This window comes from Lotus japonicus, chromosome 2, assembly GCF_012489685.1.
Source record: "Lotus japonicus ecotype B-129 chromosome 2, LjGifu_v1.2".
Lineage (NCBI taxonomy): Eukaryota > Viridiplantae > Streptophyta > Magnoliopsida > Fabales > Fabaceae > Lotus > Lotus japonicus.
Window position 1 is genome coordinate 64,447,229 of NC_080042.1, and position 18,303 is coordinate 64,465,531.

An 18,303-nucleotide genomic window follows, 5' to 3' on the forward strand; every position below is an offset into this window, starting at 1 on the left:
TTTTCTCACTAGTATCCTCTTAAGAAGCTGATCTACCGATCCTCTTAAGACTAGCTAAATACTGAATCAACCTTGATTCAGTCCTCTCAAGATCCGACCAACCTTGGTCTCTTGATGAACTTTACAATATGATGTAAAAGGTTTCGGGTTTACAAAGAGTGCTTCTAACAAGCGAATAATAAACTCAGAAGTTTAAGAACAGTGAAGAAATAATGCTAAGAGAATAGTTCGTATGTGTTGATTATTTTCAGCAAGGTTTCTTAGCCTCTTTCTTCTTTCTTCAGCCTTTATATACTCCAAGACTTGTGATGTAGCCGTTGCTAGGGTTTATCCGTTGGAGTGGCAATTCTGTAATATCAGACTGCTAGGCTGTACAAGGTAGGTGGCGGACAGACTGAGACTTGTACGACGTTGTACTGTGATAGCGACCTGTCCTTTCACCACTTGACTTGTGATGAAGGAGCTTCAGATGAACGTTGATGAAGCTTCTGATCATCGTCAGATTGAAGCTTGGAGTCTTCTGACCATGCAACCTCTGCTTCTGAACGAGTTCCTCAGAACTTCTGATCGTCAGAGCTAGAATAGCCTGGGTCATCAGAACCAACTTCTTGCAAGTCTTCAGAACTTGAGTCTTCTGCTTCTGGACCGTTCCACTGGAACATCTGGTCTTCAGAACTTCTGGCTTGAGTTCTTCAGATCTTCTTGAGAGCTTCCATCTTCAGAGCTTCTGAAGTATTTGCCACTGTTCAGAACGAACAAGATAGATTAAATAGCTCTCTTTTTAGTAACCCTTGGTTCTTCTTCTTTTGAACGAATAGGCTTGGGTCAGATTCAGAACCTGTTTGTCAAAACTTAAAACAGACAAACGTTAGGGTACCACAATTGTTCATCATCACAAACCTTAATTGTAATCATCAAAACATAGAGATGCAACCACTGATCAAACCTTGATCTTACAGCTATCTGCTTGGAACCCGATAATTTCAAAGATCCGGAAGCGGTTGTCTTCTTGGCGGAGGAAATCGTTGTCGTTTGGTGGGCGCATTTGCTTGATTAAGAGTGTGCTGTCGGCTCTCCCGCTGTTCTATTTGTCATTTTTTAGAATTCCGCGAGGGGTAGCAAAGACTCTAAAAAGGATTATGCGTGAATTTTTGTGGGGAGGAGTGGAAGGTGAGAAGAAAGTTGCATGGGTTAGTTGGGATAGGATGTGCTGGCCTAAGGAGCTTGGGGGTTTGGGGTTAAAGGACTTAGAGAAGTTTAATGCGGCACTGCTGGGAAAATGGAAATGGCGGCTTTTTCATGAAGATGGGAGTCCTTGGTGCAGGATTATACGAGCAAAATATGGAGATAGGCAGTGTGGTGGTGCATTACATTGCCCATCAAACGCATCTGTTTGGTGGCGGGATTTGTGGGTATTGTGTTATGGAGATTCTGAAACGTGCTGGTTTGATGAGAGTGCAGAATTAGTCCTTGGGGATGGTGGCTCCAGTCTATTCTGGAAGGATAAGTGGGTTGGGAGTGGGCCTTTGAAGCACCAGTTTCTTAAGTTGTTCTATCTGTCAACACAAAAGAATTGCAGAATAAATGAGGTGGGACTCTGGCTTGACGGGAACTGGAGCTGGCAGTTTCAGTGGAGGAGGCCCCTTAGTGCCAGGGAGATGGGACAACTTGAAGCACTGAAGCAGTTGTTACGGCCTGCACGGTTACTTCAGACGAGTAAGGATGCTTGGAGATGGTTGCCGGAATCCGAGGGAAAGTAGACTGTCAGTTCTGCGTATAAAGTGCTGCTAGGCCCAATTGAAGGGGAGGATTCTTTGTTATTTAAGCAGGTATGGTCTGGAGTTGCGCCTTCTAATGTTAGTGCTTTGGTTTGGAAAGTTGTAATTGATAGAATTCAATCAAAAGCTAACTTGAGGAGAAGGAATATTATACATACAGAGGATGAGGCCAAGTGTGTATTGTGCAATATGGAGGAAGAGACTACTGATCATTTGTTCTTCTCATGTCAGAAAGCAGGTGAGGTTTGGAATTGCTGCTATAGCTGGCTAGGGATATCTACTGTTCTACCAAAGGACCGCAAGTCTCATCTGTTGCAACATGCACTGGTAATGTTAAATCTGAAGCAGAATAATGGTCTGAGGACAATTTGGGTGGCAGTAGTGTGGTCTATGTGGATTGGTAGGAATAATTTGATTTATAGAGATGTACAGTTTGAGGTGGTGAGGTTGTTTGAGTTAATTCAGGTGAGATCATGGAGGTGGCTCTCTTCAATATCAAGTGATTTTCATTACTCATTTTATGAGTGGTGCTCCAATCCTATAAGGTGCCTGGAATCAATTGGCTGAGAGGGGTCTTATGGTTATATATGATGGTGGCACGGGACATTGGGGATATTGCTGCAGGATTGCTATTCAAGGCTAACTTTGCTGTCTAGTCCAATTACTTTTTAGCATGGGAATAAGGAGACTCGTTTGTGCTGGTCTTCAAGGGCTGCTACAAGTTTGGTTCTTGGCTTTTATCTGGTATCTGGTATCTGAAGACTAATCGTGGCAAAAGGCTCCTCTAGCAGAATTTATTTAATCTTGTTTTTAGATGGCTTAGTAGATGGTTTTGTTGGCTTTCTTTTTCTTGTCTCTTTTTGTATTGGGTTGAAGTACCCCTTGTGCTTCATCAATATCAATATCAATCATCAATATCAATATATATATTAAAACAGCAAGGGTTATGAGAACCCAATGCTGAGTTGTCAGCTTCTCATGCATTCTGCTCTCTGGTGCATTCTTAAGGTTAGTGGATTTCCTACGTGGCTCTCTCTCCTTTCTTCCCTCCTTTCCTTGATTATGTGTCATTCTCTCCTTTCTTCTTATTTTCCAGTCAGCTTTGATGTGGCACTCATTCACCAATCACGTTGCATGCTTTGTTGACTGTGACAATTTCTCATTTATCACTTCGACAGGAAGCATCCCAAAGAGTGCATTTTCCAATTCCTTTTTTAAATGCTTCACACATACCACAGAAGCATGCAAGCCTTCATAATTATTTTTTCCCTATTCAAATTCATTTCTTCCATCAATGGCCAATCAAATTTCTTCACTCCCACTTCCCTTCTGTAGATTTCATGTCCCAAGGAAGGCTCTGCACAGCTCCCATGAACATGTGAATTTCAAAATTAAAATTTTGTGGCTCTCTAATCTGCCCAACCACTTTATCCAGCTTATTCACATACTCCTATGAATTATTATCAAAATTTCTTCTTCAACTAGCTCTATTCACCCTCCGGTCTCCCCCAACTTGCTTTCTAGGTCTCATCTCCTCCACGACCTCTTCCCTCGCCTAGCTTCCCCACGCTAAGACTCACCTTCTCTGACCTCCTATGCTCCCAGCCCGAACCAGAACCTGCGATCCGCACCGCCCCGTCCCCTTCAGCTTCCTCTCCCACCAGCGTTTCGAAGGCGGAGGAGTACTTTATCTCCAAGGTCTGCGATCCGCACCGCCACCGTCCCCTTCGGCACCATTTCCAGGCCAAGACTTCGCCAGTCTTACTGCATGACCGTCGTCATGACTCTCACGAACAAGATGGTCACTGCTCTTCGCAAGTAATCCCCTCTTCCCTCTCCTCCCTCCTATCTTTTCTAGGGTTTTCTAAATTTCTTCATTTGATTTCTCCTTTTCATCCCTCCCTCTCTGTAGAAACCATTTTTTTTTTTGCTGATTTTGTTACAATTTTGTGTTCGGATAAATGTCATATTGGACATTTGGGACTTCTTTAGAAGAATCGGTTCTTTATTGGTGTTTTTTTAGGCTGGAGAAACATGAGGTTCTTTCAGATCATGAAGAACTATACGTTACTTTCAACTGATTGATTTTTGAAACTTTTGTTCTGTTTCTGATATGAATTGTTAATGGGTGCAGATGCTTTAAATTTCAAGGTATTTGCACAAGTCATTGGCTACCAAGCTGTATTGATGGCAATAGAATATCTTAAATATGAGACAGTGACGTTGTATTGTTTTTTATTCTAATTCCCATATCCACTGTTTTGTGCTCAATTTCCTATATTTTGTATCCCTATATTTTCACATCTGGCTCATTTTCCTGATATGAGTTTATCCATACAATGTTGTTCATGTCTTTTGTTCCAATTTTCATTGTTTTATGGCATCTGGATTTTTATATTTTGGTTTTTCTAGTAATTATTGGCTGATCCTGTTGAAACCTGAGTTAACAAGCTCATCTTTGGTGTTGACAGGTCATAGAGTCCAGCTACTGTTTATAGACGCATTAGACCCCAGGTGAGCTCATACATGGGTCGAGAAATCTGCTTTCTTTCCTATAGATAGTTGCTAATGCAATTTGGTGCTTTTATTGTTCTTTTTCTGAGCAACTCATTTGCTGCTCAAATGTCACAATTTGAGTTTTCTATTTAGTTTTGATCATGCCATTTTGATTACTTTCTGAAGGTCATTTGAGCAGCATAGGAAATGCTTTTGGAAACTCTAATGGGTGTCATAAATTGGAAAGGACCATTATTTTGTTTTAAACTTTAATTATGGTACCAAAATCCAAGTTTATGGTTCTAGAAGATTATTTGGTAAAACTGACCAATATATATCTATTAATGGTCCTTTGTGATGTTAAACAAAAAGGAATAACATGATGTTATATGCATACTGGTGTAATAAGGATAAATGCTTGCTACTCAAGCAGTTGTAAGTCACATGTTAGGATGTAACATAAGAGTAAATTACTTAGCTACTGCTAAGTTAGTTAGGGATTATTACAGTATTTAGTTAGTACTAGGAGGGGATTAGCTATAAATAGAGGGAAATAAAATTAGAGGGATAATTTCATGGTTATTTTAATTACTATAATTTTCCTTCAGAAGAAGAGAGAAAGAGGTTAAGGCCATCAAGCTAATGTTCCTTTTTTATGTCATTTTCATCTCCTTAAAAGAGAAAGGGTTATGAGAACCATTTTTTGATGTGTCACTTCCTCATGCATTCTGGTCTCTCATTCAATATCACTGCCTCCTAATACTGGTGTCCCCCTTCTCATGAACTTAGCTAATGTTCACTTTTTGAAGGTGTAACTGCTCATGTTGATTAAATTAGCCAATAAACTTCGTAACATTAAATTGTGGCATTAAATTGTAACTAAATGGAGTTTCTTTTGAAATTTTGCAGGTCAGTATATGGGTATTAGGAGCAGCGCTGAATGATTGGTGGAAGTCATGCAGACAAGCAAGAGGATTGAGGAGAATAAGAGAACATGCATGCACGGGTGCAATGAGTTTATATCTATCTATATCTTTTTTTTCTAATATAGCCTTCTAATTAATATCAATACGTAGTCATGCCAAATACTGCATTAGAGAACAAATGTGCCCCATAGTCTTAATTCTGCGTTTTTGCTTATTTTATGCCAAATACTGCATGCGCCGCATTCACTTTGGTTTTATTAGAGATGCCAACTTAAATTACTTCTGTCAGTTTTATAGTATTATTATCTGCAATCAGAATTAGTTTAACTTGCCTGATATTAATTCAACTGCATGTTTGACATTTGAAGATCTAACTTTGACCATCAACTCCAATGAGCTCTTTTGTTGGTTTTGCTGAGTTTTTATGATGAAAGAGGTCTTGGAGACACCGCGGGAGATGCCAACTTAAATGGGTGTCATAAATTGGAAAGGACCATTATTTTGTTTTAAACTTTAATTATGGTACCAAAATCCAAGTTTATGGTTCTAGAAGATTATTTGGTAAAACTGACCAATATATATCTATTAATGGTCCTTTGTGATGTTAAACAAAAAGGAATAACATGATGTTATATGCATACTGGTGTAATAAGGATAAATGCTTGCTACTCAAGCAGTTGTAAGTCACATGTTAGGATGTAACATAAGAGTAAATTACTTAGCTACTGCTAAGTTAGTTAGGGATTATTACAGTATTTAGTTAGTACTAGGAGGGGATTAGCTATAAATAGAGGGAAATAAAATTAGAGGGATAATTTCATGGTTATTTTAATTACTATAATTTTCCTTCAGAAGAAGAGAGAAAGAGGTTAAGGCCATCAAGCTAATGTTCCTTTTTTATGTCATTTTCATCTTCTTAAAAGAGAAAGGGTTATGAGAACCATTTTTTGATGTGTCACTTCCTCATGCATTCTGGTCTCTCATTCAATATCACTGCCTCCTAATACTGGTGTCCCCCTTCTCATGACCTTAGCTAATGTTCACTTTTTGAAGGTGTAACTGCTCATGTTGATAAAATTAGCCAATAAACTTCGTAACATTAAATTGTGGCATTAAATTGTAGGCCTGATCTCATCCCCTCTCTGACGGGACTTGGCTCTTCCCCGGCTGGATAGACAGGACAAAGACTGCTTGCTTCAATGCCGTTGGCAGACGAGAACCGAAGAAAGGAAAGAGGGTCATGCGCGAATGCAGAAAGGGGACAAGGAGAAGCGCTAGTCCACTAACAACTGAACCCCTCAAGCGAACGAGTAGTGAAGCCTTACCCAGATCGAGATGAGAAAGAAAGGGCAATTCTCAAGCTAGACCCACACAAATGTTTAATCGAAAGCTCTGTCATCCTTCCCCATACCAACAACAACCTTGAGTCATCTATTGATTGAGGAACCGTACCTGTCACGTTGAACCATGTCTGTCAACGGTGAAAGATAGCCCTAAAGTGAGGGCCCCGGAGATAGGATTTTTCAACTGTCGATCGACGTGACAATCATGCCTGCTTGACAAAGCCTTTTTCAGTCCCCCAATAAACGAAAAAGGATTGCTGGTGACACGAAAGCTGTGCTCGACGCTCTCTTTCCTATTCCACTGCGCTAAGTGGTCTTTCCCTTGCTGGCTGGATGACTACTATGGAAGCCGCTGAACTTCAGTTTAGTTACCGCTCCTTGGAAACATATATTATAATACTCCATTAAATTAATATTTTTTTAGAAAAGTATTTTAGTACTTTCAGTAAAAGGGAAAAGGGGAATCTGGTAGGGCATTCTACTCATGTACGACGGTTTCACCCCTTTGATAAGGACTGGAAGAAGAGGGGCATATGATGTTTTTCGATTCGAAGAATAGAACTAGTTGAGGATTGGTAACGATTATCATCTGATTTTTCTTTCTCCCAACCGCTGTTGAGAGATGAAAGTAGATCTTTCCTATTTCTTGAATAAAAGATCTTAAAAGTAAAGATAGCGGGTGTGCAATTGAGAATTATGTATAGTCACTAATTGGAGAGTTATATTTTTTTTTAGGCCTGTAGCACTTTGCTTACCTTCTAAGAGCTATGAAGTTCGGATTGAGACAAAGAAGCAATAGCCACGCAAGGGATGAAGGAGAATACTCTCATACTTTCATACAAAGTCTTCCTGACATCCCGAATTCGTAGATAGGGCTTTGCCGGGTATGAAAGCGCTTCGCCCCAGTGAAAGATGATTATTCCTCATAGGATTCTTGCCCATCCTGAATAATGTGCCCTTCTAACAGAAGATTGTGAACATGAGAGCGTAAAGATCTTATGTAAAGGAAAGCATATCTTTAACGGTAGAGCATTATTAAACCTAACATTTCCACGGTTTAGAGGAATTATATCAGCCTAAGAGTCATTTGTTTGCTCTTGATGCAAGGAATCGTCTGTTTGAAAGGGGGGTGTGAAAGTGGAAATTTCATAAAAGAAGCAAGATCGTAGCATAGACAGTATTGCTTACTATCTCCTCCATCTAAGTAATTGGAGGTTGAAGGTAGTAGCCTAAGCGCTAAGAAGCTCCAATCATGCTACTCAAGCTATATGCTGAACACATGCAAGCAAGCCAAATCTCTGATCGACCTGGAAAAAAAGTCTCCGCGTCGAGATATTTTAGATTCCGTAAGTAACTCAGTGCATGCTTTCTAAAGAATAAGAAAATGAAATACGAACAACCGCGCTGGTCGTAATAGTAATAGATCGAAATCCTAATCTCATGAATATAATTCGCTCGTTAATGACTCGTCTTCCTCGAATGTTCCACCTTTTCTATTCATTCCTAATCATTATTCCTTTACTCGGTGTGTTCTATTGTCTTTGTCTTAAACTCGGCTCAATGGATTTCTGTCAGTCTCTACTTTATAAAATAGAGTTATCTCTTGGTAGTCGAGTCCTCTCCTTTGCTTTATGAAAATTTTGCCTAGCGGGGGGACTTGCCTGGGCAATAGGATGTGTTTTGCGAGCACTATTCAGTGCCGAGGAAATGCCTATTTGGATGTATCCATCTGGGGCTGATGCTGGCTCAGAAGCAAGCGTAAACCAAGAGCCGCATCAGCCTTCCCGCCCGGGACCCTCCGCTCCTATCCAAAATAGGTCGGCTTCCACTAGTTCCGTGCAGCAGCCAGCTCCGCCAGCCAAACCTTACACAGCCCTCCTTCAGCTAGAGGGGGAGCGAAAACGTCTTATCGACGAGATAATATACTTCGTTGAAAATCAATTGGAAGACCCGGGGCTGCCACGGGGTAAAATGTATGAGCAAGCGCTACGCCTGTTATGGGTATTAGGGGCAGCGCTGAATGATTGGTGGAAGTCATGCAGACAAGCAAGAGGATTGAGGAGAATAAGAGAACATGCATGCACGGGTGCAATGAGTTTATATCTATCTATATCTTTTTTTTCTAATATAGCCTTCTAATTAATATCAATACATAGTCATGCCAAATACTGCATTAGAGAACAAATGTGCCCCATAGTCTTAATTCTGCGTTTTTGCTTATTTTATGCCAAATACTGCATGCACCGCATTCACTTTGGTTTTATTAGAGATGCCAACTTAAATTACTTCTGTCAGTTTTATAGTATTATTATCTGCAATCAGAATTAGTTTAACTTGCCTGATATTAATTCAACTGCATGTTTGACATTTGAAGATCTAACTTTGACCATCAACTCCAATGAGCTCTTTTGTTGGTTTTGCTGAGTTTTTATGATGAAAGAGGTCTTGGAGACACCGCGGGAGATGCCAACTTAAATTACTTCTGTCAGTTTTATAGTATTATTATCTGCAATCAGAATTAGTTTAACTTGCCTGATATTAATTTAACTGCATGTTTGACATTTGAAGATCTAACTTTGACCATCAACTCCAATGAGCTCTTTTGTTGGTTTTGCTGAGTTTTTATGATGAAAGAGGTCTTGGAGACACCGCGGGGGGGGGGGGGGCAGAGATTCATTTCTATTATTAAAGTAAATTAGAAACAAAGTTATGATGGTTAAGCTCAAGCAGTTTCTATGAGTGATCTTTGATTGAAAGGGACTTATTGTTCATTTTGCAGAAAAACTATAAGGATTGGATTTGAAGGCAATGGTACTATTAGTTCTTCAATTATTGAATATGTCATGTCCCTTCTCCCTCAATGAATAGGACCATTTCAAGCTGTCACCCTTTTTACTCTTATTTATTTATGATTAGCAGTTAAATATTGTGTTCTCTTTTATTTGTTCTAAAGTTTGTCTCTTCTGTTGGTGTTTGTATGTTTTTGCTTGAAATGCAAAAAAGTGTTGCAGTTGCTGTGTTTTCAAAAGGAGAAAGCTCTTTAAGACTATGGATGGGCTGCTGGAACAGGAGACTGATCTTGAAAGTCATGGCCTGGAGCAGGAGAAGCTTCACTTTGAGTTGTACTGTTTCTGTTGGGGTTAGCTATGTCTACATATATAGAGCTTACTTATCCACTGAACATGGTAAGTTGGTAAAGTACTTGAAACCTATTCTTCCTATTGATAGTGCTAAAACTGAAATATAAGGTCTGTATGGTTAAAGCGAGTTAGGATCGTGGTTTTATATAATAGTGTGATTTTGTTGAACTTTTGCAGAACGAGTTCAATTCCATTAAGGGAATCGAGAAAAGCTCTCAAATAGATGATTGCCAGAACCAATTGGAAAGAAGTTTCATGTGAGAAGATGAATCTCTACTATGTTTTTCATATTACTACAGAAGAATTAGGATCGTAGTTTTATATAATAGTGTGATTTTGTTGAACTTTTGCAGAACGAGTTCAATTCCATTATGGGAATCGAGAAAAGCTCTCAAATAGATGACTGCCAGAACCAATTGGAAAGAAGTTTCATGTGAGAAGATGAATCTCTACTATGTTTCATATTACTATAGAAGAATTCAAGGAATTTAAATATGGTTATCTTTGATTAGAGAAGAAGCCTTTTAGCTTATTGGCTTTGTGGATCTTATAAGAAACGAGGTTATGAAGGATACTACTAAGACAGTTTCTTCAATTAGGAGGAGGTTAAAGCTTATTAAATTGTTTAAGGGAGAAAAATCTTAATACGTTATGTCACCTGCAAATGCAAAAGGCCAAACATAACATGAGTTGGTAATGGGGAGCTGGACGATTGGCATTGAGAGTATGTTAGTGGGCATTATTAGAAGAAAATTCCCCTCTTAACATGGTTTCAATGATTCATGTTATTTTGTCAAAAAAATTGTTTGTTGTATTTAATTTAATAATTTGATTATTATATTGTTGTTTATATTTAAATTTTATTAATTTAATTATTTAATTATTATATTCATTTATATCTAATGTAAGGGAAAAACTTCTCACAACGAGAAACATTTTAATTAAAAATACTTGCTAAAATTTATAGATAAATAAAATTTAAATAATTACAATATGACCAAGTTAGCAACTATTAGCTCTAAATATTTTCAATGTAAACATAAATTTTTGTGTAGTTTAAGTTTTTTTGTATTGTTTCTTAAAAAAATTTAAGGTTAAATATATAAATGTATGACAATTTAATAGTAAAACATTAAAATTTTAAAATATTTACTCTAATTATCTAATAATTTTATTTTTTGAATTAATATTAATTTTTGTTTCATTTTATAGGTTCGTGACATAATAGATCCGAATATACGATTATATGTTTTTTTCATCTTAATAAGCTAAATTCTTTGGTAATTCACATGTGCATAAATGAAGATTTTTACCAATTAATTCCTTTATTTTTTTCAAATCTTTGTATTTGTTTAATTGTTGTATGAGTACAAAACGTTATAATTGAGTTTCACAATTTGTATTTTTTAAAATATCTTTATTCTTATTATGTTTGTTTTCATTCTTAGCATGTCAACTTTTTTATAATCATAGTATTGATTAATGTCTAAAATACAATAATAAACTTCGCCGTGCAACGCACGGGTAAAAAACTCTAGTATCAATATAATTTAATGGCTTATCAAAAAAAAAATGTGGTTGTCACGCTAGTGTGTCTATGCAATTGATAAATTTTGTCCATGAATCTAATTGTTTTTGTCCGAGATCCGACCAGTCGACCAGAAACACGACCCAAACAAGTCAATCACTATTGGAATGGGGTCTGACTAGACGCTTGGAAGACCAGACCTGTGTTAAGGTAGGTTAGTTAGGTTGCTTGAACTATGATTATGTGGTTGTCACGCTAGCATATGAAACTTATTGAACATTCTCTCGAGTCTAGGTGTCACAAATAGTATTCCAATGCAGCTACACCTTAAATTAAAAACATTCTTTTATATATATATAAATAGGAAATCCAATGAATTGGATTAGTTAAATACTGTCCAAAACAATTATTTTAAATTAAATAAGCGCCAAAAATAATTTCAATGTACAAGATTTGAATGATACTTAATTTACAAGAATAAAACTCATTACAAATTGAGAAGGTTTGTGATGGGATTCCAGCCCATTAACCAGGGCCTCTTATCAGATGGAAGCACAAAGTTCAGCTCAAACATCTCCTTTGACATGTTACCTCGTGTGCAGCTCAAACCCACAAGCTTAGCAACTATTTCAGCACTCTCCTGTACATGTTTCTGATCATGAGGATCTGTCCAGAGCTTGCTGACAAACTGCAACTTCCTCTGCTTCCCTTCAAGAGGGACATCCCATTTGTAATATAACTCCTCCCGCTCCTCTAGTGTAAAACGTGAAGTCATTCTCTTAGCAAGAAATTCCCTTTCTCTTTTCAAGGCTCTCAAGCTGCATATCATCATAAAGTTTATACATACTCAATCAAAATTCTCATTCATAATTCACACAACACACAAACACATGACACAAACATAGAGAAAGAGAAGGGACCTTGATGACAGTGAGATAGTAGGTTCATCTCCAACATGAGGAGCTGGGCTTGCATTCCCAAGTTCTGCTAGGTGTTGTTGTAACCATGTCAAACGCCTAAGTTCGACTTCCATGTATATTTGATCAGCTTGATCTCCCTTGAACAACAAATAAAACTGTGTCCTGTGAATAATGGACACATGACATACATCCCATAATTCAAGGATCTGCTGCTGCTGCTCTCTGAATAAAATTTGCCATGAGACCTGGGGCTCCTCTGGTTCACACGTGTACTCGTCATTTTCTATATTATGGCCACTTGCTTCATTTGCTTCAAGCTCAAGCACCTAGATAGCCAAATAAAAAGGGCATGATTGAAAAGCTAATGGGAATATACACTAAGAAATGAAGAATTTGAAATGGCAATGCAAGCTAGCAAGCTAGGAAGATTTTGTATATGATGATGCACCTGGCAAACAAGTAATTGCTTCTGGTATTGCAGCTTCGCCACACGTTCTTTCAATTCTGTGACATATGCTCTTATACTTCTTACATTCTCCTCTGCTGCATTCTGAAACATCTTCTGCATTTTCTTCATGTTGACTGAACTAGAGCGTCGATAACCTGGAGTATTTTCCTTTGATGAAACATCTCCACCTTCTTCACTCTTTGTTGGAGTCTCCTTCTCAGACTCTTGCATAGTCTCAGTTGAAACAGTATCATCATTCTCAGGGGCTTTGTTTTCAATATCAGATTCCAAAACTTGATGAGTACTAGATAATGGTGAGCAGGGAGATCTTATAAAATTTGGACGATTTGTAACGCTGCTTGAAGACAAAGGAAGCAACTTTTTCCTTTTGTGTTCCTTTTTATGCTTAGGAGATGCTTCACTTAACTGCTGAAAATTGTTCGGGAGAGACATTACCAACTTGTCTATGGACCTTTGCACATTTTCAAGCTGCTGTTCAAGATTTGCAATGGTGCTGCCCTGTGAATGAAGCCGGGTAATCTCTTCTTTGAGATTAGCACTGACACTTTTGTTGACAGAAATCATGTTTCCAACTTCGACTTGCTTGGGTGCTGACTTAACAGATTGCATTTCTCTTATTTCTGCTTGCAGCTTTGCAATTGTTTCAGCTGCATCTTGGTTACCTAGTCTATGGCATGCCACTTCCTTTTGTAATACTTCCAAAGCTCTATTAGCTTCTTCACCCAGCTGCTCTTGGAGGTGCTCAAGTTTGCGAATTTCATGCATAAGGGTAAAAGGAGCAGTAGATGATTGCCTCATGGACTGTCTTAAAGTTGTGTTTCTCACTCTCTCACAGCCTGGCTCGGGTTTTATAGATGATAGTGCACCGGTGAATGATAGGCACTTCTTGACTGGCAGATGTGGTGATTCAAGTGGCTTTGAGATCTCAAGTGAAAAAACATCTTAAAGTCAGTTGAAATGAACATGGGTATATATATATGGGTATGACTGTATGTGAATGAAGGTGTGAGAGAAAGAGACCTGCTGGTCTTCCTGAAGCTTTCTGCGTAACTCGTCCACTTGAGTTTGTGCAAGATCTCTCTGGCGTCTCAGCTCTTCAATTTCCATTTCCATCTGTAACATGTTTAGTTAATAATGCTCAGTGCTATGGAATTATATTTTTGGCTAAGAATCACTTTTTTTCATTATACCTGTTGAATTTTCCAATCCTTTTCTTTAGATGGATCAGGAGTGCGCAGCTCTGCCTCCAGCCTCGCTACTTCCTTTTGCAAGTGTTTAACAAGCTGCTTCTCCGATACAACCTATGCAGAGCATTTAAAGAGATGTAAAATTTGATCAACTGATTTGAAAAAAGAAATAAACAAAGGTGACTGTAACCAGTGGATACCATGTTAACTTGAGCATTGTTTGTTACTTCCTTTGCCCGTGTAGCAAAGTAGAGTGTGTTTCGAGATTGCTCTACATGGCTTAGTGCTGGACTCAAAGTACACACAATGGCAGTGCGTGCATTCCCACCAAGAGAGTGTTGCAATATACGCGTGAGCTTTGAATCTCTGTAAGGTATATGACCACTTTTTTTCCCAACACTGCGTATGATGATATCAAACAAGCAATCAGAAGAATAAGAAAACTGAAAAAGTACTTAATTCTAATATGTTACAAGGTTATCAGCAATTTACAATAACCCAATCAACTGATCTTAAACAACACCAATTCTGACCTGAGCTTCCTGATAACAGTTGTAAGAGTCATCAAGCTAAGGTTAATATGGCACCCTTCTTTGAGCCTAGTGCCATCTGTATGTGTTTGTGCAACCCTCTCACTTCCAGCCAGATCAACAAAGTTCTGCGTAATCAATGATGAGTTAGTCAATAAGAACTAATCTATCCATTTAAAAGTAGGTAAATGGTAAACTCATTACCAGGGTTGCAACAAAAGATTTTACACATTCTGAATTTTCACGAAGTGTACTTTGAATTGTCTGCAAGATACACCAAAAGGAAGAAAAAAAACGTTTCTTCATTAGTTATGAAAGCTTAAGGGGGGCGGGTGTTCGATCAGAAGCAAAGAATTTCACTATCACTGACCAGTCTTATGATCTGGTGAGACCGCGAGCTGTTATCATTTAGAGCAGTTTCACCCACCTGTCTTTGAGCTGTCAAACAAAAGGAAGTTAATATACCAATTTATTTGAATAAACAGATAGTTATAGCAAGCCAAAAGAGATTCCTACCTTCGCAAATGGAGATCAAATGTCTCAAATGACTGTCATCTTGGGCTGTTTCCTCCACTAATTTCTCAACCACAGTACCTTTCTGCATTACATTACATTAAATAAAAATTTACAAGATTTTAGTAATTGATGCAAGATATTAAAATATGAAATTCCAAATTCAGGACAAGATTGTATTCTCGTCTCGTTAAACAGAAAATAAAAAAAATTTGAAGGCAGACATTACCTCAGGATCATCTAGAAGCTTCAAATTGCGACCAGATTCTGAATTTAACAAGTCCTTAACATTCTCATTGTAAATTTCCAGTCCAGATATTTTTATGGTGAAATTTCTTTCAGGGGTCTGCAATCATGCCACCAATTGATAAAATGAGTCAAAATTTACGAACCTTGGTAATCCTATCTAATCCATTATTGCATTGATGAACTAAGACTAAACAGAAAAAACTGTCCTCATAAAGTAATATCAATCCAAGTCATCTGGGAGCTTTGAAAAAACTTACATTCATTATATGCTTATAGATATCATAGACAGCCTTCTCTGTTATTCCTCTCATTGTATATGTCTTTCCACTGCTTGTTTGTCCATAAGCAAAAACAGTTGCTGGAATAAAATAAGCATGTAATCATTATGAAATGTTGCACAGAATCTCTAGCTGAGGCACAAAGGACTTAAAGATACAAATATCTAATGCAATACCATTAATGCCCATCAGCGCAGATAATGCGACATTCTTCACTCCTTCTTCATATACAGACTCAGTTACACAAGCAGGACCAAAAACTTTGTCTGTAGGGAGAAAACAATTTGTTATAATCTCACATATAATAAAGGAAGTTGCTACATTCAATTTACCAGAAGATAATTGAAATTCTGAACTGATAATGAGTAAGAAACTTAAGCAAGGTGAACAAGTGAATTTCATACCAAAAGTAAATGATGCTGGTTGAACAGCACGTTCTTGTGCTGGCGGTTTATACACTATAGTATAATCATCGACGCAATCCCATGCCACCTGATCTTTAGCCAATTGCTCCTTCCTATTTAGAGGCCTTAACCTTACTGTAACCACAATCTTCTCCTCCCTAGCTCTTGGCCCTCCTGGGGTTGTTGCTGGCGTTCTGTCTATCTTTGAAGCCGGTGTTCCAGGCGTCCTGACCGTCATCTTCTAGACAAGTCATAGTGGGGAAATTATCAGCAAAATGAACATGTTTTGAATCTAATAGGAATTTCATAATTCAACTTGGGTAGTTCTTCTTCAAAAATTGAGTTCCAATTATTGAAAGAAACTAATTTCCAATCTGACACTGATTTTTCTGAAATGAAACCCTAGATGAAAAAAAATTAAGAAATGAAATTGACAGATTCATGAAATTCGAATGCTGATTTGCAAAACAATAAACAAATGCAAAGGATTAATTGAGAAGAAGAAAAAACCCAAACATAAATTGAATGTATGGTTTCATTTTTAATACAGTGAACTCAAAAAAGGAAAGATTTTCAATTTTTCATCACTGTTAATTCCACTTCGACGCTGATTTCAAGCATTAAACTGAGGAAACCACAAATTAGGAAAGTAAATTCATTTTCAGAAAAGGAAGTAAATCAAAAATCCCCAAATGGAAACCTCATCAACAGATCAGAAAATCCAAATCGAGATCCAGAAAATGAAAGGAGAAACTCACATCAATCTCGGGTCGATCACAAGTTGAGTAATTTGGGAAGAGCGTTGAAGCTGGAAATTAGGGTTTGAAGAACAATCACTTTCTCTGTGATGAGGTGATGAAATGAAATGAACCAAAGGGTATTCATTTGAATTTGGGGAACTCTAACGGCTAGTTTCATTTTTTTTTCATTTATTTAATAAAGTAATTTACAAGTTTTGATTATTCATTATTAATTCATTTATGCTTTTTGTTTACGTTTTCATTTGCTGTAATCAGTGACAGGTCGAAATCTGGTGGGGCCCCTGGTTTGAAATTCTAACGTTTTGTGTCTCGATCTTTCTTTGAATCTTTTCTCTCTTTTATAATTTTTTTTTTAATTTCCAACATTAAGTCAAAAAAGAAAAGGAGGTTTCTATTTTCTTCCATTTAATATTTCCTTTATATTTCATCATAGCTTTTGAGACGTCGTATTCTGTATAGTATAAATATGTGATAGTATGAAGTCTGATAATATTAGGTCCGATAGTATTATGTTTGATAAAATTTAATATTATAAAACGTTTGGTTATACACTTTATAATTTATCATTTCATTTAAATTAATATAAACATATCTTTCATGAAATATTGAATAATAATAGACATTATAGAAATGAGCATAGTGTTAGTTAGTGGGTGGTAAAGATGGCAGTGGCGGCCGAGGTGGCAGCGACTGACGGTGATGGAGGGTGATAGTTATGCTGGCGGTTGTAGACGTGACAATGGTGATCCTGAGTGGCGGCGACAGTGGAGGGAGGTGGTTGTGGTGGTGGTGGGTCATGGTGGTATATAGTGGTGGTGGCGATGATAATGGCGATTGAGGTGGTGGAGGTGGCGGTGATGGTGATGATGGTGGTGGCAACGGTAGTGGTGGGTAGCAGCATGATGATGGCGATAACGATGACGACAATGACGGTGGTAGTAGTGGTGGGTGGTGGCAGTTGCGATAATGATGGGGATGGCGGCAACGACGGTGGTGACAATGGTGAAGGGTGGTGGTGGAGGCGGCAACGATGGAGGTGGAGGGTCGTGGTGGTAGTGATGCATTATTGTTGAAATTACATTATTTTTACTTTGGCTTAAATACTCTAGAGGTCCTTGAAATTGTCTCCCGTACGAAAATAAGTCACTGAAAAAAAAAATTCTGATTCCCAATCCCTGAAATTTTTTTTTAATCAGAATAGGTCCCTACTCGTGTTTCCAGCATATGTAACTTAATTTTTGCTGAGTCAATTATTCCACTTGGCTTTTATATATTTTTTAAATACACATGGATTAAAAAAATAAAATTAAACATTTAAGTTTAGTTAGATTTAGGGATTTAGGGTTAATTACATTAAAATTTTATTTTTTTAAATGTTTAATGTTATTTTTTTAATCCAAGTGTATTTTTTAAAAATATATAAAAGTCACGTGGAATAATTGATTCAGCAAAAATTAAGCCACATAGGCTGGAAACACGAGTAGGGACTTGTTCTGATTAAAAAAATAATTTCAGGGATTCGGAATCGGAAAAAAAATTTTCAGGGACTTATTTTCATATGGAGACAATTTCAAGGACTTCCAGAGTATTTAAGCCTTTTACTTTATTTATTTGTGCACTAAATATAAAATTTATGAGGAAAATACCTTTTATTCCTACTCACAAGAAGGGTGAAGGGTGGGGGTTAGTGGCGTTGAAGATAGACTTGGAGAAGGCGTACGATCGTGTTTGTTGGGACTTTTTACGTAGTACACTCCATGATTTTGGCTTCCCTCACTATG

The 18,303-nt window shown here is 37.6% G+C and overlaps 1 protein-coding gene across 3 annotated transcripts; it reads right to left on the reverse strand.

Moving 5' to 3' along the window:
* Positions 1 to 11,543: 11,543 nt before the first annotated feature.
* Positions 11,544 to 16,678, reverse strand: LOC130738846 (kinesin-like protein NACK1). Of its 3 annotated transcripts, none has more exons than XM_057591012.1 (15): positions 16,520 to 16,678; positions 15,762 to 16,002; positions 15,534 to 15,623; positions 15,337 to 15,437; positions 15,060 to 15,176; positions 14,834 to 14,915; positions 14,688 to 14,755; positions 14,522 to 14,581; positions 14,321 to 14,445; positions 13,988 to 14,186; positions 13,791 to 13,901; positions 13,621 to 13,713; positions 12,580 to 13,515; positions 12,132 to 12,457; positions 11,544 to 12,029 (listed from the first exon to the last, which is right to left on the reverse strand). In XM_057591012.1, exons 2-15 carry the CDS (start codon positions 15,997 to 15,999, stop codon positions 11,699 to 11,701), a joined length of 2,877 nt encoding a protein of 958 aa, XP_057446995.1. In that variant the 5' UTR covers positions 16,000 to 16,002; positions 16,520 to 16,678; the 3' UTR covers positions 11,544 to 11,698. The 3 variants fall into 3 exon arrangements, with proteins under 3 accessions (XP_057446995.1, XP_057446993.1, XP_057446994.1); XM_057591010.1 differs by having other exon boundaries at positions 12,580 to 13,524; XM_057591011.1 differs by having other exon boundaries at positions 12,580 to 13,524; positions 15,762 to 15,999; positions 16,520 to 16,638.
* Between the last annotated feature and the right edge of the window lie 1,625 nt (positions 16,679 to 18,303).